The sequence below is a fragment of the Oncorhynchus clarkii genome, chromosome 17, assembly GCF_045791955.1.
Source record: "Oncorhynchus clarkii lewisi isolate Uvic-CL-2024 chromosome 17, UVic_Ocla_1.0, whole genome shotgun sequence".
In the NCBI taxonomy this organism is placed as follows: Eukaryota; Metazoa; Chordata; class Actinopteri; order Salmoniformes; family Salmonidae; genus Oncorhynchus; species Oncorhynchus clarkii.
This window is the reverse complement of record NC_092163.1, coordinates 22088645-22111193: the sequence shown is the minus strand read 5'-3', so window position 1 is coordinate 22111193 and position 22549 is coordinate 22088645. Positions and strand designations below refer to the sequence as shown.

General features: G+C 41.9%; 1 protein-coding gene across 1 annotated transcript in view; it reads right to left on the bottom strand.

Annotated features, from left to right (window-relative positions):
* The window catches only part of LOC139369650 (nidogen-1-like), a 55593-nt gene that overhangs the window by 10777 nt on the left and 22267 nt on the right, over positions 1 to 22549 (bottom strand). The window contains exons 5-11 of the mRNA XM_071108916.1: positions 20606 to 20746; positions 20120 to 20371; positions 18225 to 18425; positions 16419 to 16652; positions 9550 to 9687; positions 8552 to 8680; positions 8062 to 8205 (exon numbers count right to left, since the gene is read on the bottom strand). Coding sequence (XP_070965017.1) covers positions 8062 to 8205; positions 8552 to 8680; positions 9550 to 9687; positions 16419 to 16652; positions 18225 to 18425; positions 20120 to 20371; positions 20606 to 20746 — 1239 coding nt within the window. The remainder of the gene's footprint in view (positions 1 to 8061; positions 8206 to 8551; positions 8681 to 9549; positions 9688 to 16418; positions 16653 to 18224; positions 18426 to 20119; positions 20372 to 20605; positions 20747 to 22549) is intronic.

The window sequence follows — 22549 nt, the reverse complement described above, 5'->3', positions numbered from 1 at the left end:
TGAGGAACAACAGTCAATGAGAAACAATAAGGACACAGATGCTAAATTCAACTGAAAATAATGTTTCAAAATATTGTAATATACAGCTGAAATATACACAGTCAATTGGAATGAGAATATTTAATCCTGCTATGGAAATACAAAAAGTATTGGTATTGCACTACTATATAAAGTATCTGAATGTGAAACATACATTCATGACATGTCACATACTGTGTTATGTAATGGTGTTAGATGGGAAAAGAAACATCATTCTTTAGAAAAGTACAGTCAATAAAACATTGTATCTGCATAACTAAAGTACTTTGTACACGTGTTGAAGCTTAGCGTTCGATAAGGTCAGGGATACCATTCTTTGGATGCAACTTGGATGCAACACACCCAGCTCACTACCTCAACCTCTAAAGTCTACTCTAAGGTCAACAAATGAAAAAGGAGTTCTACAAATCCACAAATTCCACAAGGACATATGGAAATTCCTACTGCTTTCGTTTGGTGGTGGGCCATGTTGCATTGGACGAGGGACAATAAGAAATACAGGGATGGATGGATGAATAGAACGCATGATCAACGGGCTCCCCAGCTGTAGGGCCGGGTTGTTTGCATTTCCTGTCCAGGTGGACATATTTCCTCTTGCAGGGGCCTCGGTGTGGGTGTATTACAACGAGAAGGACTCAGAGGGTCCAACGTAGAGAGACCCAGTGGAGAGTTTAGAGAGAAGACATGGACTGTTTTTTTTAAAGATGAACGGTTTGTGTGTTTCTGTGGTGTCTGGGGGATCCAAGAAAAGAAAAAGACAACTTTATTTTGCATGATGGACAGTAACGTATACTATTCTAATATGGCCTAGTAACTAGACAAGGGCTACAAATGCAAGTCGAGACACATCTGCAGTAACTCGTGGAGGGGGGGTCACACTCGGACAATCGGAGAGGGGGCATATTATTGTGGACCTGGTGGTACAAATAATCAAAGGTCTGACTGCACAGAGATGCTTGGGGAAATGGTCACAATTGGAGACCAGCGAGTGTGTGTTTTCAGGGGAAGGGGGTATATCTGATCTCCATCCCCTAGGACTTGACCAAGTTAATCAAATCTCCTGATTTTTGCTCAATTTTGCATGCCTGTTCTGTCGGTGGCACTGTGTGCTCTTTTCGAAGGATGGGTCCCGGTCTTTCGGGGTCCCTGGGATCCGGGGTGACGGGGGTGGTCTGCCGGTCACTGGGACGACAACCCATCTTGGGACAGGGAGGGGTTTTATTGGGTGGAATAGTGGGGAACAATTGGAGGTTTACTTAGTAGCAATGCAAATATCATGGTATAGCTATGGAAACTCAATCATTATGGTACTTTTTAATGGTGAGTTTACACACATATATTATGATAAATAAACAAAATTATATATTATTTTATGATAAATTTAAAAAATGTCCTCACTGTCAACTGTGTTAATTTTCAGCAAACTTAACATGTGTAAATATTTGTATGAACATAAGATTCAACATACTGAGAGAAACTGAACAAGCTCCCCAGACATGTTGAATAATGTGTCCCTGAACAAAGGGGGAGAAATCAAAAGTAACAGTCAGTATCTGGAGTGGCCACCAGCTGCATTAAGTACGGCAGTGCATCTCCTCCTCATAGACTGCACCAGATTTGCCCGTTCTTGCTGTGAGATGTTACCCTACTCTTCCCCCAAGGGACCTGAAAGTTCCAGGACATTTCTGGGGGGCAATGGCCCTAGCCCTCACCCTCCGATCCAACAGGTCCCAGACGTGCTCAATGGGATTGAGATCCGGGCTCTTCGCTGGCCATGGCAGAACACTGACATTTCTGTCTTGCAGAAAATCATGCACAGAATGAGCAGGATGGCTGGTGGCAATGTCATGCTGAAGGGTCATGTCAGGATGAGCCTGCAGGAAGGGTACCACATGAGGGAGGAGGATGTCTTCCCTGTAACGCACAGCGTTGAGAATGCCTGCAATGACAACAAGCTCAGTCCGATGATGCTGTGACACACCACCCCAGACCATGACGGACCCTCCACCTCGATAAACGCAAATCCGACCATCACCAGTGGTGAGACAAAACCGTGACTCATCAGCGAAGAGCACCTTTTGACAGTCCTGTCTGGTCCAATGACTTTTTCCATATTTTGTCACGTTACAGCCTGCCTTACAACAGGCATACAAGCCCTCAGTCCAGCCTCTCTCAACCTGTTGCGGACAGTCTGAGCACTGATGGAGGGATTGTGCGTTCCTAGTGTAACTTGGGCAGTTGTTGTTGCCATCTTGTACCTGTCCTGCAGGTGTGATGTTTGGATGTACCGATCCTGTGCAGGTGTTGTTACACGTGGTCTGCCACTGCGAGGACGATCAGTTGTCCGTCCTGTCTCCCTGTAGCGCTGTCTTAGGCCTCTCACAGTACGGACATTGCAATTTATTGCCCTGGCCACATATGTGGTCCTCATGCCTCCTTGCAGCATGCCTAATGCACATTCACACAGATGAGCAGGGACCCTGGGCATCTTTCTTTTGGTGTTTTTCAGAGTCAGTAGAAAGGCCTCTTTAGTGTCCTAAGTTTTCATAACTGCGACCTTAATTGCCTACCTTCTGTAAGCTGTTAGTATCTTAACGACCGTTCCACAGGTGCATGTTCATTAATTGTTTATGGTTCATTGAACAAGCATGGGAAACAGTGTTTAAACCCTTTACAATGAAGATCTGTGAAGTTACTTGGATTTTTACGAATTATCTTTGAAAGACAGGGTCCTGAAAAGGGGACATTTCTTTTTTTGCTGAGTTTAGATTTGAAACTTGTATCTCATTATGGTAAATTGTGAAATAAGAATAGCCAGTTATAATTGTAATGGTGTAACAGATAATAATAAGAAATAATCAGAGGAAATATAATATCTAGTGTTTACAGGAAACTCATTCAACAATTTTAGATGAAGTTGTGTGGAAAAAGGACTGGGGCGGCAAAATATATTTCACCCATGGGCAAAGAAATTTAAAAGGGTGATGATATTAATTAACAGTAATTTTGATCCGAATGTGCAAATTGTCCAAACAGATCCTCTAGGTACATGGATGATTTTAAATATGTTATTGAACCATAAACAGATATAGCTCATTAACTCCAAACAATGATGATCCACGCTTCTTTGAAAATATATATAATAATTGATCAACCCAATAAGCAATACAAGACTATTATGGTGGTAGATTATAATAAGGTTTTAAATACCTCTAAGGACAGTAAAATAAATCACACTTCAAACTATCACCCTTAAGGAAATCAAGAATGCCATGGATATATTGAAACTATTGGATATATGGAGGAGTAAAAATCCTGACCTAGTGAGATATACATGGCGGAGGCTCAATCAAGCTAGTCGTCTTGACTACTTTCTTATGTCATTCTCTCTGGCACCAAAAGTTTAAAAAGTGCTTATAGGGGACAGAATGCGGTTAGACCATCAAATAATTGCCATTTATATTACTCTTACAGAATTTACACGTGTGCGAGGATATTGGAAATGTAATCAAAGCCTATGGGATGATAACTTGTTTTTAACTAGGACAGAATAATTTATAACTGACTTTTTCAGACATAACATAGGTACAGCAGATCCCCTAATTGTATGGGACACTTTTAAATGTGCCTTTAGGGGCCATGAAATTCAGTACTCAAAAGCAATTTCGGTCAAAAGAGTCCATATTAACAAAGGAAATGGAAGGACTAACAGAACAGATAGATAGCAATAAAAACTTAACCATAGAGGCTCAGAATAAGTTAGAAGAAAAGCAAAAAGTAATGGAGGAACTTGTTCAAGAAAAATTATGTGTAATATATTATAAAAAATGAAGCGAACTGGATGGAATATGGAGAAAAATGCACCAAATAATTTTTTAATCTTCAACATGCTGCCAAAAATAATTTACTGAAACTTGTCACAAATGACAGAGTCACCCATGATTCACCAAACTATATTTTGAAAGAGGAAATAAAGTACTTTAAGCATATTTTTGTTTCAGTCTCCTTCATATCCACTAACCAAATTCACCTGTATGGATGTATTTTCTATTAATAAAGTAAAATAAACAGTTGTACAGAAATACTCATGTGAAGGCTAAATTACAGAGGAAAAACTTCTTGATGCAATTCAAGTGTTTAGGTCTGGGAAAACTCCAGGGCTGGATGGCATAACAGTGGAGGTACACCAAACATTTTTTTATATACTGTACTTAGAGGACCGTTATTAGCCAGATTCAAAACTTAGAATTTTTCCATTTGAATTATTGTACAATACTATTGAAACCAATAGAATGTTATATACAGTTGAAGTCGGAAGTTCACATACACTTAGGTTGGAGTCATTAAAACTCGTTTTTCAACCACTCCACAAATAATTTTGGCAAGTCGGTTAGTACATCTACTTTGTGCATGACAGAAGTAATGTGTCCAACAACTGTTTACAGACAGATTATTTCACAGTATCACAATTCCAGTGGGTCAGAAGTTTACATACACTTACTTGACTGTGCCTTTAAACAGCTTGGAAAATTCCAGAAAATGATGACTGGCTTTAGAAGCTTCTGGTAAGCTAATTGACATAATTTGAGTCAATTGGAGGTGTACCTGTGGATGTATTTCAAGGCCTACCTTCAAACTCAGTGCCTCTTTGCTTGACATCATGAGAAAATCAAAAGAAATCAGCCAAGTCCTCAGAAAAAAAATTGTAGACCTCCACAAGTTTGGTTCATCCTTGGGAACGCTTGAAGGTACCACATTCATCTGTACAAACAATAGTATAAACACCATGGGACCACACAACCGTCATACCACTCAGGAAAGAGATACCGCTTTGTCTCCTAGAGATGAACGTACATTGGTGTGAAAAGTGCCGCTCAGCATGGAAGAAGCCACTGCTCCAAAACTGCCATAAAAAAAGAGTCAGACTACGGTTTGCAACTACACATGGGGACAAAGATCTTACTTTTTGGAGAAATGTCCTCTGGTCTGATGAAACAAAATAGAACTGTTTGGCCATAATAACCATCGTTTTGTTTGGAGGAAAAAGGGGGAGGCTTGCAAGCCGAAGAACACCATCCCAACCGTGAATCACGGGGTTGGCAGCATCATGTTGTGGGGGTGCTTTGTTGCAGGAGGGACTGGTGCACTTCACAAAATAGATGGCATCATGAGGTAGGAAAATTATGTGGATATATTGAAGCAACATCTCAAGACATCAGTCAGGAAGTTAAAGCTTGGTCGCAAATGGGTCTTCCAAATGGACAATGACCCCAAGCATACTTCCAAAGTTGTGGCAAAATGGTTTAAGGACAACAAAGTCAAGTTATTGGAGTGGCCATCACAAAGTCCTGACCTCAATCCTACAGAAAATTTGTGGGCAAAACTGAAAAAGTGTGTGCGAGCAAGGAGGCCTACAAACCTGACTCAGTTACACCAGCTCTGTCAGGAGGAATGGGCCAAAATTGACCCAACAAGCTTGTGGGAACCTAAGGTGTATGCAAACTTCTGGCTTCAACTGTATATGGGTGATTCAACCTCCCCAGCTCTGCTGGGAAGAGACAGTTATTAGATCATTTATTTTGGTACTGTCCATACAGTGCATTCGGAAAGTATACTGACCCCTTTACTTTTTCCACATTATTACTTTACAGCATTATTCTTAAATGGAGTGAATAGATATTTCCCTCATCAATCTGATGACAAAGTGAAAACAGGTTTTTAGAAATGTTTACAAATTTGTAAAAACTAAAAAATCAAATGTACATAAGAATTCAGACCCTTTACTCAGTACTGTGCTGAAGCACCTTTGGCAGCGATTACAGCCTCGAGTCTTCTTGGGTACGAAGCTACAAGCTTGGCACACCTGTATTTGGCGAGTTTCTCCCATTCATCTCTGCAAATCCTCTCAAGCTCTCAAGGCTGGATAGGGAGTGTTGCTGCACAGCTATTTTCAGGTCTCTCCAAAGATGTTTGATCGGGTTCAAGTCCGGGCTCTGGCTGGGCCACTCAAGGACAGTCTCCCAGTCCCTGCCCCTGAAAAACATCCCCACAGCATGACTCTGCCACCACCAAGCTTCACCGTAGGGATGTTGCCAGGTGTCCTCCAGACGTGACGCTTGACATTCAGGCCAAATAGTTCAATCTTGGTTTCATCAGACCAGAGAATCTTGTTTCTGAGAGTCTTCAGGTGCCTTTTGGAAAGCTCCAAGCAGGCTGTCATGTGTCTTCTACGGAGGAGTGGCTTCCATCTGGCCACTCTACCATAAAGGCCTGATTGGTGGAGTGCTGCAGAGATGGTTGTCCTTCTGGAAGATTCTCCCATCTCCACAGAGGAATTCCGGAGCCCTGTCAGCGTGACCATCGGGTTCTTGGTCACCTCCCTGACAAAGGCCCTTCTCCCCTGATTGCTCAGTTTGGCCGGAGGGCCAGCTCTTGGAAGAGTCTTGGTGGTTCCAAACTTCTTCCATTTAAGAATGATGGAGGCCACTGTGTCCTTGGGGACCTTCAATACTGCAGAAATGTTTTTGGTACCATTCCCTAGATCTGTGCATCGACACAATCCTGTCTAGGAGCTCTACAGACAATTCCTCCAACCTCATGGCTTGGTTTTTGCTCTGACATGCACTAACAATTGTGGGACCTTACATAGACAGGTGTGTGCTTTTCCAAATCATGTCCAATCAATTGCATTTACCACAGGTAAACTCCAAACAAGTTGTAGAAACATCTCAAGGATAAAAACAGGGTAGACCTGAGCTTAATACCAAGAATACCAAGAGTGTGCAAAGCTGTCATCAAGGCAATGTCACACCCTGATCTGTTTCACCTGTCTTTGTGATTGTCTCTACCCCATCCAGGTGTTGCCCATCTTCCCCATTATCCCCTGTGTATTTATACAGGTGTTCTCGGTTCGTCTGTTGCCAGTTCGCCTTGTTTGTCAAGCCAACCAGAGTTTTTGTGTCAGCTCCTGCAATTCCCCAGTCTCTCTTTTCTCGTCTTCCTGGTTCTTGACCCTTGCCTGTCCTGACCCTGTACCCACCCACCTGACCACTCTGCCTGCCCCTGAGCCTGCCTGGGGGAGCCTGCCTGCCTGTATCTTTGCCCCACCTCTGGATTACAGACCTCTGCCAGACCTGAGCCTGTTCCGATGCCGCTGTTGCTGTAGTAAACATTGTTACTTCGACACGGTCTGCATCTGGGTCTTACCTTGATACCTGATAGGCAAAGGGTCGATACTTTGAAGAATCTCCAATTAAAAAAAGTTGTTTTATTTGTTTAACACTTTTTATGTTACTAAGTGATTCCATGTCTTATTTCATAGTTTTGATGTCTTCACTATTATTCTACAATGTAGAAAATAGTCCAAATAAAGAAAAACCCTTGAATGATTAGGTGTCCAAACGTTTGACTTGTACTGTACATATATTTACAAAAAAATATATTGGGGATTGGAAATGATGCAGACAATTACATTGATGGAAGCTACAATCTACCTGCAATATTAAAGCTGATCTACCCCCTAATAACAAATAAAACATTTTAAAAAAGGTTAAGACCTAATGACAAATAAATATTATTCCTGTGAGTGAGTTCAGATCATTTAAGTCAAATGAATCATTTTATTAGTAAAAAAAAAAAACAGTGCTTCAACCTCAGAAAACAGGCTGCCACCAAGCACGCACGCACGCACACACGCACACACACACGCACACACACACAGCACGGACGCATACACAGCACACACACACTTGTACAGCTAACCTTGTGGGGACACACAATTCAGTCCCATTCAAAATCCTATTTTCCCTAACCCCTAACCCTAAACTTAACCCGTACTCTAACTCTAGCTCCTAACCCTAACACTAATTCTAACCTTAACCCTAAACCCCCTAGAAATAGCATTTGACCTTGTGAGGACCAACAAAATGTCCCCAGTTGGTCCAATTTTTCTTTTTGGGTTTCTTGTCCCCACAAGAATAATTAAACATGCACCCTCAAACACACACACAAGTGTCACCCTACCCTGGCAAGTATGACCATCACCCACGAATCCGGAGAGACAGGAGCAAATATAGGCAGACGCCCCCGTGTAGCTACAACGTGCCCGCTCTGGGATGTCGCAGTTATTGGTACCCCTCTGGCAGTGGTCTATGGGACGGTCCACTTCTACAAGGGATAGGGGGGAAAGGGAGGCAGATTTTAGACTTGGTGGAGACAGAAATCCCCTGAATCATTAGTTTGATTAAACTAAAACCATAAAAAGTAGTAGCAAATGTGAGAAAGTTCTCTGTAGACGGTTTGATAGACTAATGAAAACAACAGATTAATAGACTGATATTGCACAGAAACTCTTAAATTGGAGCTGAAGATGAATATAGATGCTATGAAAAAATCGGTAAACAGTTAGTGTATTTAAGTGTGTATTAAGTTGTGTGAGCTACAACAGTTATTTTGGGGGCCATCCAAGCAAAGACCAACACAGCTGCAAACACACTTTTTCAGCACTACATACCGACACAGGTCTTGCCATTGCTGGCGAACTGGAAACCATCCACACACTCGCAGCGGAATGTTCCCGGTTGGTTGTTGCATACGGCGTGAGAACCACAGATCTCGGGTGTCTCTCTGCACTCGTCAATGTCTACAAAATGAGCACATTCAATTCAATTCAACTTAACTCAATCCAATTCAAAACAACTTTATTTGTCCCGAGGGCAATTCTGTTGCACCAGATTCATGTTTACCGCAAGTCATATCAACAGCCATAATAATACTTACATTATTTCATTGCATATTTGTAATACATGATTTAATGTGATCATTTGTGTCATTTGTAGTTTATGTAGCAATATACTGTACATTACAGTATATTAATAATATGAATTATTAGTGATGGGGCATTCCTGATGACATTGCTTGTTTTCCTGTGCTACAGTCTCAGTCCTGTAATACTTGTTTCTCTCTTTGTGCGGTCTTGCCCTTTACTGATGTAAAGCATCTGAGTTCTTAGAAAGTACAAAATAAGCTAAATGCAATATCATGATCCCTGCTATTAAGATGTCATCTTACCAATATTACCTATTTTATGAAGATCAGTCAAATGAAATGTAATGAGCTGTTTTCAGCCCAATCTTCCCCCAATCCTCAGTGGGGAAATTGCTAAACTGACCGAAGATCAATATCTAGGGCAACTTCACTTTCAGTCCTATTGCAGCTAGTATTTACTCAAAAAATTGCTACAATTGGTATACTTTGCTATTGAAATCATTTAAGGAAATTGGTCACCACTAAATGGTGCCAAGTAGTCTTTAGTTCAAAGAATCCCCATGAAACCAATAAGTTTATTAGATAATAACAATGTAATAAAGTTATTACCATGCATTCTTTAATGAATTACCAGATAAATAGGTAAAATAAAGTATAACCCAAACTTCAAGACTATTCCCCATGTCCCTTATGCATCAGCTGGTGTAGGTTTAAGCTGATATGTATAGTGTGCAGGGCCACTACCATAGCATTGACGTCCGTCCCCAGTGAAACCAGTGGAACACTCGCAGGTGAACTGGACGCCTTCTCCGGGTCTGCAGGCGGCATTGGTGTCGCAGCCGTGTCTGCCGGTGAAACATGGGTTCTGCTCTGGTGGGTCACCTGTCAATCAAAACAAACGTCCGTTCTCTTGAGGGGCAGCAGTGGGTTCCGTGTTAGTGGGTGATGCCATCAATGCCTAGTTCAGGGATCGTTCTGATGTTATAGCTAGAATTTAAGTGAAATAGTTGCAGTAAACATGGAATGGACTAATTGGTTGCAATTCACTTATAAGCTACATATAGTTCTTCAGTAAGGCTTTTGTGTGGCTGTTTTCAGATGATGGATTTTGTAAAACAAGGGATCAGGGGAGTTCTACTTTGGAGCTACTTCAGTCTTTGGATACTTCAGTCTGAAAAGCCACAGTATAGTACTACAACCTGAAATTAATCGATTCCCAGTAACCCTCACGTTAGTTATTGTTGGAAATGGCTTACGCTGTGGAATAGCTGGACAAGATGTAGTGACATTAAACACACGTCTCAGTTTTGTACACACAGGCATGTAAGACACCTCTCCTGGCTGTTAGATGCGCCGACTGCTTATCAGACAGCTGCTTATTGGGGAGGGGGGGGCACGTTTGAAGTCCCTGCTCCTACAGACCCCATTGCGTCCTCACAGGAAACTCGGCACAGATGTTCCACTTTGGCCAATAAACTCCAGCTGAGTCAAGTTTGCTTGCATAACCTACCCCCGGCCCCCTGATCGCCACCCCCGGCCATCCCCTATGTACCTTTACCCCTCTCCCGGTGCCTTCCTCTTGCCCCCCCCCCTCTCTCCCCTTCTTCTTACACCTCCTACCTGCAGTAAATAACCTTGTGTGAACTGAAGCACGGCCCCTTGTTTACCTTATCCGCTAACCTTTACCCTGTCAAGGATTTGGGTGTCTTAGAAAGGCCAGCTGAGGAAATACAACAACACTAGGTTTTTGGTTTAACTACGGATAATGTTACACTACAGATAATTGCTATTCATTTGGCTCGACATTCCATACTGTGTATAGTCAGGAATTCAAACGCTCTTGAAGCGAAATGTATGTAATACGATGGTCCATTGAGACAACAAATGAGTGGTAACAACATCCCCCAGATGTCTAAAGAAGACACACGTATGAGTAGAGACAGAAGAATCTGTTCGGAAAATGTATACTGTTACAATCGCAGGTCCTGAATCCGAATCTCTTAGAACCAGCTGTTCTGGAAACACCAGCAAGAATCTCACAACATTAGGAACCACCGGTCTCTTTGGTTTTCCCGTTTGACGTCAATATGTTTCATAATAATATTGCGATTCATAGATGCTACTGAATGCAAGTGCAAGTTTAAATGTAATCCTTTAGCTACATATGTGGACTTTTTAGAGATCCATCACTCCACTCCGTTCAATAAATTGAACAGTCGTCATTATCATCAGATGGGCTTCACATATGTCCTTGTCCCCGTCTAGTCTATTGAGATGAGCTAAACCAAACATTTGCCGTGTTACAATCTATCTGCCCGTAAAGGGTTAGCTAATTAATGTACAGTGCGTGGCTTTCGGACTTATTCATAAAATGAATAAAGTCCCCTTGATACGGAGTTTCGTCCGATTCTCTTATGGAGTTTCCTCCGGGTTCTCATTAACTTGTTTTTGAATTTCCATTGTCATTCCCCACACCACACTCACACACAGCAGCATCCACCAGTCACAAAACAAAATACACTTTCGGAAACTTTGCTCTTCTCACTAACATCAATAAGCTGACCAGACCACTAAGTCCTTACTGCACTGGGGCTTTGCTTACAATTGCTTTCTCTGAGCAGTTCTTGATAACCTGATGCCAAGGGCACATCTTAACTTTAACTTGACTGCCAGATGTGCTCGGGAGGGAGATGCTACAGCTATTTAGGTCAGAGGCGTTGTGCTGTGATGTGCTGCTTAATTTGTTTGTTTTTTAAACCACTGTTGCTTGATTGAGTGATTTGAGACGGCAGGGAGTTCCATGCTATCATTGACATTCATCTTTTGGGGCTTTAGGGACTATGAAGATACCTTTAGTTGCATGCCTTGTGGCATATGAATGTCTGTCAGAGCTGTGTGTCAGTGGATTGAATAGACGGTTTGGAGTTTTTAACACCTTAATATTTCTAACAAAATTGAGAAGCGATGCAGACAATGTCTCCTGTACTTCGAGCCAGGAAAGGCCAACATGAATTTTGTTGACATTAGATCTCTTGGAACATTGCAGGGCAAGACGTGCTGTTCTGTTTTGAGCCAGATTTAGCTTTATTATGTCTTTCTTTGCAGCACCTGACCATATTACTAGGAAGTAGACAAGATATGATTCAACTACAGCCCGTATGACTTGTTCGGCCAGTTGTGGTGTTAAGAATGCTGAGCATCTCCTTTCCCCAGCTCCCCGTCTTGTCAACAATTGAATCAATATACCTCGACCAAGACCATTCACAGTCTACGGTGACACCAGGAAGTTTAGTTTCCTCAACTTGTTCTATAGTCACATTTTTCATAACCAGGTCCATCTTAGGTCTAGAGCTTAAAGGGATACTTCGGGATTTCGGCAATGAGGCCCTTAATCTACTTCCCCCAGAGTCAGAGTTGCAGTGATTTCGCTAGCTGTGGCCGCTGATGTGTATAGGGTTGAATACTCATCATACATAGACACGCAGGCTTTGTTTGAGGCTAGAAAACAGTAACGGGGCTTGCGGAATTTCACACTTTACATGTATTACGTTAGAGAGGCTTCCATTGAAGAAATCCCTCTGTGTCGTATTAGATAGATAGCTTTTAATCCATGATATGCGTGTAAAGCCATAACACATACATTTTTCCGCTAACAGATTAGGGTCAATATCAAAAGGCTGCACTGCAATCTAACAGTACAGCTCCCATCGTCTGTGTATTATCCATTTCTTTCAGTCATTTGTATTAGTGCAGTGTGTGCAGAATGCCCTTCTCTCTGGGCATGCTTAAAGTCTGTTGTTCATTTGTTCATGAAGAAATAACATTGTATCTGGTCAAACACAATTTTTTCCGAACGTTTTCTCAAGCCAGCAGTAGACTTATTGATCTGCTATTAGAACCAGAAAAGAGCGCTTTACCATTCATGGGTAGCGTAATGACTTTAGCTTCCCTTCAGGTCTGAGATTTTTAGATTTTTTTTATTTCTCCAAGCTCATACCGAAGATATGAGACATAGGAGCGGCAAACATATTCCGTTACTATCCCCAGGAGCTTTCCATCGAAGTTGTCAATAACAGGTGGTTTCTCCATTTTTTTTCACCTCTTCCACACTAACTTTATGACGTTTAAATGAACCTTGCTTTTCTTTCATAATTAGGTATTTTATGCATGAATATGATGGCTCACAGTTTGTTTTTGGAGTTTTAATGCCTGAATTTGCCCACTTTGCCAATTAAGTAGTTGTTGAAATAATTGGCCACATCACAGGGTTTCGTGACGAATGAGCTATCTGATTCAATAAAAGACGGTGTTGAATTAGTCTTTCTGCCCATAATTGAATCTAATGCTCTACAAAGCTTTTTTTTCCATCATATTTTATATATTTTATCATAGTTTCATAATACAGTTTCTTCTTCTTTAGTTTAGTTTAGTCACACCATTTCTCTATTTACAGTAGGTTTGCCAATCAGGTGTGCAGCAAGACACATTAGCCACTCCACTCTTTTTTTCACTTCCTCATCGATCCACGGCGTCTCAGCAGTTCTAACAGTCCGTTTCTTAATAGGTGCATGTTTATCAATAACTGGAAGGAGCAATTTCAGAAATGTATTACAGCGTCTGGATGCTCCCCACTACACACATTTGACCAATCAATCTTCTTTACATCTTCAGCATAGGAATCACTACAAAAATTGTTGTATGATCTCTTAAACACTATTTTAGGCCCTGCCTTTGGAACCTTGGCTTTTCTGGATGCAGCTATTATATTGTGGTCACTACATCCAATGGGTGTGGATGCACCTTTAGAACAAAGTTCTGAAAGCATTACAAAAAATATAATCAATACACGTGGATGATATACAGTAGTTCCTGTACTGTTTGTAGCTTGATTAATAACCTGAAGCAGATTATAGGCATTGGTTACAGTAAGCAGTTTCTTCATGAGCGGGACAACTTGATGAAAACCTATATTTTTAGGTCACCCGGAAAATAGACCTCTCTGTTATTAACATCATATACACTATCAAGCATTGCACATATATTATCCGGATAATGAATGTTAGCACTTGGTGGCCAGTAGCAGCACCACAAAAGAAGGCTTTAGATGAGGCAGATGAACCTGAAACCACAACACTGGAACAACCGTTGGCAAGGTATGATCTCTGAGCTTCACTGGAATTTGGCTCTGAACATACAGTGCATTCGGAAAGTATTCAGACCCCTTGACTTTTTCTACATTTTGTTACGTTACAGCCTTATTATAGATTTTTTGGGGGTTTTTATCCCTCATCAGTCTAAACACAATACCCCATAATGACAAAACAAAAATAGGTTTTTAGATTTTTTTTTACAAATGTATTAAAAATGAACATCTGAAATATTACATTTACATAAGTATTCAGACCCTTTTCTCAGTACTTTGTTGAAGCACCCTTCTCAGCGATTACAGCCTTGAGACTTCTTGGGTATGGCGCTACAAGCTTGGCACACCTATATTTGGGGAGTTTCTCCCATTCTTCTCTGCAGATCCCTCAAGCTCTGTCAGGTTGGATGACTGCAGTTATTTTCAGGTCTCTCCAGTGATATTTGATCAGGTTTAAGTCCGGACTCTGGCTGGGCCACTCAAAGACATTCAGAGATTTGTCCTGAAGCCACTCCTGCATTGTCTTGGCTGTGTGCTTAGGGTCATTGTCCTGTTGGAAGGTGAACATTCACCCCAGTCTGAGGCCCTGAGTGCTTGGAGCAGGTTTTCATCAAGGATCTCTCTGTACTTGGCTCCGTTCATCTTTCCCTCGATCCTGACTAGTTGCCCAGTCCCTGCCGCTGAAAAACATCCCCACAACATGATGCTGCCACCACCGTGCTTCACCGTAAGGATGGTGCCAGGTTTCCTCCAGGCGTGACGCTTGGCATTCAGGCCAAAGAATTCAAGCTTGGTTTCATCAGACCTGGGAATCTTGTTTCTCATGGTCCGAAAGTCCTTTAGGTCTCTTTTGGCAAGCTCCAAGCGGCCTGTCATCTGCCTTTTACTGAGAAGTGGCTTCCATCTGGCCACTATGAAATAAAGGCCTGATTGGTGGAGTGCTGCAGAGATGGTTGTCCTTCTGGAAGGTTCTCCCATCTCCACAAATCATATGCAATCTCAAGGATAATCAATGGAAACAGAATGCACCTGAGCTCAATTTTGAGTCTCATAGCAAAGGGTCTGTAAATAGCAAATACTTATGTAAGGTATTTCTGTTTTTTTATTTCAATACATTTAAACATTTATAAAAACCTGTTTTCACTTTGTCATTATTGGGTATTGTATGTAGATTGATGAGGGGAAAAATGTATTTTAATCTATTTTAGAATAACGCTGTAATGTAAGAAAACGTGAAAAAGGGGAAGGGGTCTGAATACTTTAAGAATGCATTGAATGCATTGTATACAGAGACACGTCTTTTTTGGGATGTTATATCCCTGTATTGCTACTGCTGTGTTGTCAAATTAATTATCTAAGTGAGTCTCAGTGATGGCTAACATACACTATATATACACAAAAGTATGTGGACACCCCTTCAAATTTGTTGATTCGGCTATTTCAGTAAAACCAGACTTTCAACGTGGCAGCGTCAAAGGATAGCACCTTTCCAACAAGTGAGTTTGTCAGATTTCTGCCCCGGTGAACTGTAAGTGCTGTTATTGTGAAGAGTAAACGTCTAGGATTGACAACGGCTCAGTTGTGAAGTGGTAGGCCACACAAATCTCACAGAATGGGACCGCCGAGTGCTGAAGCGGGTACTGCTTAAAAATCGTCTTTTCCTCGGTTGCAACACTCACTACCAAGTTCCAAACTGCCTCTGGAAGCAACGTCAGAACAATAACTGTTCGTCGGGAGCTTCATGAAATGGATTTCCATGGCCGAGCAGCCACACACAAGCCTAAGATCACCATGCGCAATGCCAGGCATTGGCTAGAGTGATGTAAAGCTCGCCGCCATTGGACTCTGGAGCAGTGGAAATGCTTTATCTGGAGTGATGAATCATGCTTCACCATCTGGCAGTCCGACAGACAAATCTGTGTCAGGAGAAGGAGAACGCTACCTGCCTGAATGGATAGTGCCAACTGTACATTTTGGTGGAGGAATAATGGTCATTTTTCTCACTTTCTCCTCAGATTCCATCCAGGTCTTGTGTGGAGACTGGGATTCCATCCACAGCAATGTTATTTTGCCTTGATTGTCCTTCTTGGTACTCCTGTTTGCCTGTCATTATTAACATCGATCATATGATCTTGTTGCAAATCCACGCAGGGTTTCCACCACCATTTAAATTTAAGCATCAGGTGTCTGTCTTACAGCCACATCCAGCCAAACATAGCGGATAAGCCAGATGTAGCGGGAAAGTTAGCAGAAATATAGCAGAACATAAGCCCAACGTTAGCTGAAGATTATCAGTATTTACATTACAGGCTATACTCACTGAGGATGGGCCCAATCCTGTTAGCAGATGGTTAGCAGAACATTAGCAGAATATTAACAGAAGGTTAACACAACTAGCAGAACATTAGCGGAATAACATTATAGGAGAACATGAACAAAGGTTAGCTGTAACACAAGGGGTTCTACTCACCGTGGATGGAGCCGATCTTGTTGCTCATAGCGTAGCGGATCAGCTGGTTGCCCGAGTCGTACATGACGAAGATCTGGTCGACGCTGAGCTGCTGGGTAGGTTGCACAGCCCTGACCGCCTCGTCATTGGGACAGCTCTGGTAGGTGATGGTCTGACGCCACTGGTAGGTCTTGGTCTGGACGCTGCCGTCCAGTAGGCTCACGGTGTAGTCGCGGTTGGAGGAGGAGGTGATCCCTGAAGAGAATTTGAAGAAGTGGAACGTTGCTACATTGAACATCCATATACAGTTGGTATCATAAGTATTCATCCCCTTGGCTTTTTTGTCCCACATTTTGTTGCGTTACGAAGTTGGATTGGATTTTGATTGGATTTTGATTTGATTGAAATAGATTTCATTTCGATTTTTTGTCATTGATCTAGACCAAATAGTCCAAATAGTCCATAATGGTGTGACTAATAATAAGTGAAAAGAAAATGTTTTAAAAAAAAATCTCAAATGAATACAGTTGTTGCATAATAATTCACCCCTTTTGTTCAGCCAAGCCTAAATTAGTTCAGGAGTCAAATTTCGCTTAACAAATCACATTGTGTGAAATAATAAGGGTTGACATTAATATTTTATGACTACCCCTTCCTCTCCCCCCCATATATACAATATCTGTAAGGTCCCTCAGTCAAGTGTTGAATTTCAACCACAAAGAGCTTTTCCATTGGTAGATTGGTAACAACAACAAGTCAGACAATGAATATCTCTTTAAGCATTAGCTAGTAATAAGTATGCTGTGGATGATGTATTGAACCACCCAGGCACATCAAAGATACAGTTGTTCTTCTGAACTGAGCTGCAGGACAGGAAGGAAACTGCTCAGTGATTTCACCATGAGGCCATTGGTGATTTTAAAACGGCTGTGATGGGAGAGAACTGAGGATGGAGCAACAACATTGTAGTGACTCCACAATAATGACCTAAATTAAGAATAAAAATGTGCAGAATATATACAGAATAGTCCAAAACATGTATTCTGTATGCAACCAGGCAAGAAAATACTACTGCAATAAAAGCACGCAAAGGAATATACTTTTTGGCCTAAATGGAAAGTCTTGTGTTTGGGGCTAATCCAACACAACACATCACTGAGTAATTGCCTCCTTATTGTCAGGCATTGTGGTGGTTGCATCATGGTATGGGTATTCTCGAGGCAAAGACTGGGAAGTTTTCAGGATAAATAGAAACAGGATGGAGCTAATCACGGGCAAAATCCTAGAGGAAAACCTGGTTCATTCTGCTTTCCAACAAACACTGGGAGAGGAATTCACCTTTCAGAAGGACAACCTAAAACTCAAGGCCAAGTCTACACTGGAGTTGCTTTACCAAGTTAGTTTTGACTTAAATCTGCTTGAAAATCTATGGCAAGACTTGAATATGACACCTTGAAAGAGCTTGAAGATTTTTTAAAAGAATAATGGCCAAATATTGCGCAATCCAGGTGTGCAGAGCTCTTAGAGAATTTACCCAAGAAGACTCACAGCTGAAATTGCTGCCAAAAGTGTTTCTAAGACTATGTGTCTCATGAAAAGAATAAGATAGACTACTACCTGGTCGCACGTAAGAGCATTTGGACTAATAACAACATTGGGATTAATGCTGACCTTTCTTATGTGATTAGATGTATTACAAACTGTGACAGTGTTGAGTTCCAGGTTTGGGGTTACTCAATTCAGGAGATCAAAATCATTTTTGTGAATTGACTCAATTGAAATGGAATTGACTGCATTCCAAGTTATATTGGTGTGGTCATGACTTACGGTTACTGCCATACTGGTAGAGCTCCTTGTATGGGTCGATCTGGACAGTGGAGCCGTGTGGGACCTCAGGGAGACGGCCCTCCAGCTCGGTGCTCACCACCAGGTGGTCGTGCTCGTCGACGCCCTTGAACTCCTGCTTGATGGTCAGCCTCTCGTTGCCCGGTAAGAAGGTCACCTCGGCCTGCCTGGAGAACACGCCACCTGGGGGAGGGGGGGGGGGACAGTTGAGGGTGTTTGTGTGCGCGTGAGCAGAGATGGTGGTGGGAGAAGGAAAGTGAGAGATAACCAAGTCTCATATGTTCTCTTCAGCTCCTGAGCACAAATGTAGGATCGTCTTGCCTTACCCAAAAGCTCAACCATTATGTGATGAAACACAAAACCTAGCCGTACTGAAGATCAGCATTTAGGGGCAACTTAATTCTACATCCTCACCCATACCCTTGAGTATATCCCCCGACTTTTGGTTCTCCCTGGAGCCAACAACATTACACATCAAAGGGGAACATTTTGAAAGAAGTGAAGTCAGCTGGAAGCAATGAGCTGGAGCAACATTTTGAGGCCCGAAAAGCAGAAAAATGCACCGAAAACGGGAACACAGAACAAATTCCCCATAATTTTACCCATCATCGTTCTACCAACAAATCATGGGCTTCCGAGTGGTGCAGCGGTCTAAGGCACTGCATCTCAGTGCAAGAGGAGTGTGTCACTATAGTCCCTGGTTCAAATCCAGGCTGCATCACATCTGGCCATGATTGGGAGTCCCATAGGGTGGCGCACAATTGGCCCATCGTCGTCCAGGGTAGGCCGTCATTGTAAATAAGAATTTGTTCTTAATTAACTGACATGCCTTGTTAAATAGAGGTTACATTTTTTTTTTTACGTCCAAGTGGAAGACTAAAGTGGAGTTCAACTTGTTGAGGAATGTATCAAAAAGAGAAAGATAGTCCTAATCACTTGGCACAGTTCACTTAAACTTCCACGTATACCACTCAAATGGCCAGTAGAGCATGTACTTTCCCTGAGCAAGGAGATTGGCAGTGTCCGAATACCCTTACTTGCGTTCTAAACAGTAGGGGGGAAAATATATATATGTATAGAACGTATGTGAAATGTCCAAAATGTTGTATGCTTTAAATGCCAGGACGTCATACTCATTTCGGCTTTTAATCTTGTAGAACTCGCTACACACTAGTGAGGAATAGAATCGTCTTTCGAGACCAACGTGTGTTTTTGACAATAGCTGATAATCACCTGAGGGGACGTGCTGTAGCAAAATGATCGAATGGCGGGAATCAACGCAATTGTGCATTAGATGACACATTCTCAGTATGGATGAGCCTAGTATGCTGATATTTGTTGCTTACTGCATTCGTTTTTACTAAACAGCACATTCTTAACAGTGTGTAGTACTATTAGTACACAGTATGCAGTTTAGGTAAATAGTATGTAAGCCAGATTTTGGACATATACAAAAAAAACTGTCATTCAAAGAGAGCAAATAAATCAAACTAATCAAACTTAACTTGAATAAATGTTGACCTAAGCAGCAATCCCACAGCGGTCATTCACACCGGTCTTTGAAGGACATCTCATTAGACCACAGCAAACCAAGTTCCAAGCCCCAGGTGCCTTTGCAACAATGGAAGAAGAAGCAAAACCAAATGCGACCCTATTCACATTAGAAAAGCCTAATGTATTCAAATCACCTGCTGCATTGAAGCAAAAGATCAGAGTTCCCTTCTCATGGACATTCTCCAGGGCAAGGAAGTCTTGAGAAAGACGCTATGAATCAAGGAAGCGAGGAATCCCTTTCGTGATTCACCCAATGTCAGCTCTTACCTTAAAACAACTCTTAATGACACAACGTGCAAGATAATAGGCGAACCAGCTCTTACCGATGATGCTGAAGCCGTTCTCATAGCCAGGCTGCTCCAGAGCGAAGGCCCAGCCGATGACCCCTCCCAGGGAAGAGAGGGGCTGCAGGGAGGGTCCCAAGCCGGCCGGGATGGTGCTGATGGCCACGTAGGCGCGCCCATCGTTGGCCACCACATACGAGTGCAGGTCATTGTTGTAAAACTCCAGTGGCGAGGGCGAGTTGCCCACGAACACCCGGCCGCTCACTTTGCCGTTCATCCGCTGGGGCTTACCTGGGTGTGGAATGTAAGGAAATTAACTTAATTTAATTCGATTTTAATTCATAGAAGTTCAAATGTAACTGATGTGGGACTGTGTGTCAAGCATTCAGGTTTTCAATTTCATTATGAAATTTTGAATCATTCTAAAACTTTATTTCACATGTTTCATTAACGAAAGGTAGCAGGATAGCCCTAACCCTTATTACACAAATACTGTATGTACTTTGGGTATCGGGTTTCTCCTACCTTCAGCCACACAATCCTTGCCGTTGCCATAGAAACCAGGCCTACAGTGGCAGCAGTAGCCATTGGTGTAGTCCTTACAGTCAGCGAAGGACGAGCACTTCTGCCTGTTACTGGCGCATGTCTCAGAACTGTACGCAAACACTGCCGAAAAGAAGACAAACCACATTCTTAGAAAAATACAATTTTAGAAGAAAAAAAAAGGTGCTGTCTAGAACCTAAAAGGGTTATCCAGCTGTCCCCATAGGAGAAACCTTTGAAGAACCCTACATGGAACCCAAAAGGGTTCTACCTGGAAACAAAAATAGTTTTACCTAGAATCAATAAGGTTTCTCCTATGGTGACAGTGAAATAACCATTTTGGAACCCTTTTTTTCTAAGATTGTAATTTCATTGGAGCTCTTGTTTGCTACAAAATACTTTAGTAGGCCGGTTAAACAAAGAAGCATGGTCAAAGTCTAAGGAGCACAAAACAAAGCAGCATGCCTTGCCTTAAACCGCACACACAGAACTAACATCAACAACATGCATGATAGTCTATCATGGTTGAGGGTTGAGGAGAAACGTACTTCTTCTCTTCTAGTCTTTTTAAGAAAAGTATGTGTTGAAAATGCCTAACCAATTGTACAATCTATTTGCATACACTTCAAACAGACGTACATTCAGAAAGTATTCAGACCCCTTGACTTTTTCCATATTTTGTTACGTTACAGCATTATTCTAAAATGGATTATATGCCAATCAATCTACATGCAATACCCCATAACAACAAAGCAAAAACAGGTTTTCAGAAATTTGTGCAAATTTATAAAAACAAAAAAACACAAATACCTTATTTACATAAGCATGCTATGAGACTAGAAATTGAGCTCAGGTGCATCCTGTTTCCATTGATCATCCTTGAGATGTTTCTAAAACTTGATAGGAGTACACCTGTGGTAAATTCGGGTGGCAGGGTAACCTAGTGGTTAGAGCGGTGGACTAGTAACCGAAAGGTTGCAAGTTCAAACCCCTGAGCTGACATGGTACAAATCTGTTGTTCTGCCCCTGAACAGGCAGTTAACCCACTGTTCCTAGGCTGTCATTGAAAATAAGAATTTGTTCTTAACTGACTTGCCTAGTTAAATAAAGGTAAAATAAAAAAATTAAATTGATTGGATAGGATTTGGAAAGGCACACACCTGTCTATATATATTTTTTCACCTTTATTTAACCAGGTAGGCCAGTTGAGAACAAGTTCTCATTTACAACTGCGACCTAGCCAAGATAAAGCAAAGCAGTGCGACACAAACAACAGAGTTACACATCGGATAAACAAACGTACAGTCAAATAACACAATAGAGAGGTCTATACACAGTGTGTGCAAATGTAGTACGATTACGGAGGGAATAATTACAATTTAGCAATTAAGCACTGGAGTGATAGATGTGCAGAGGATGAATCTGCAAGTAGAGATACTGGGGTGCAAAGGCAAAATAATAAATAACAATATGGGGATGAGGTAGTTGAGTGGGCTATTTACAGATGGGCTGTGTACAGGTGCAATGATCGATAAGCTGCTGTGACAGCTGATGTTAAAGTTAGTGAGGGAGATGTAAGACTCCAGCTTCAGTGATTTTTGCAATTCGTTCCATTGGCAGCAGAGAACTGGAAGGAAAGGCGGCCAAAGAAGGAGATGGCTTTGGGAATGTATAGTCAAATATACCTGCTGGAGCGCGTGATACGGGTGGGTGCTGCTATGGTGACCAGTGAGCTGAGATAAGGCGGGGTTTAACCTAGCAAAGCCTTATAGACGAGCTGGAGCCAGTGGGTTTGGCGATGAATATGAAGCGAGGGCCAGCCAACGAGAGCATACAGGTCGCAGTGGTGGGTAGTATATTGAGCTTTGGTGACGAAACGGATGGCACTGTGATAAACTACATCCAATTTGCTGCATAGAGTGTTGA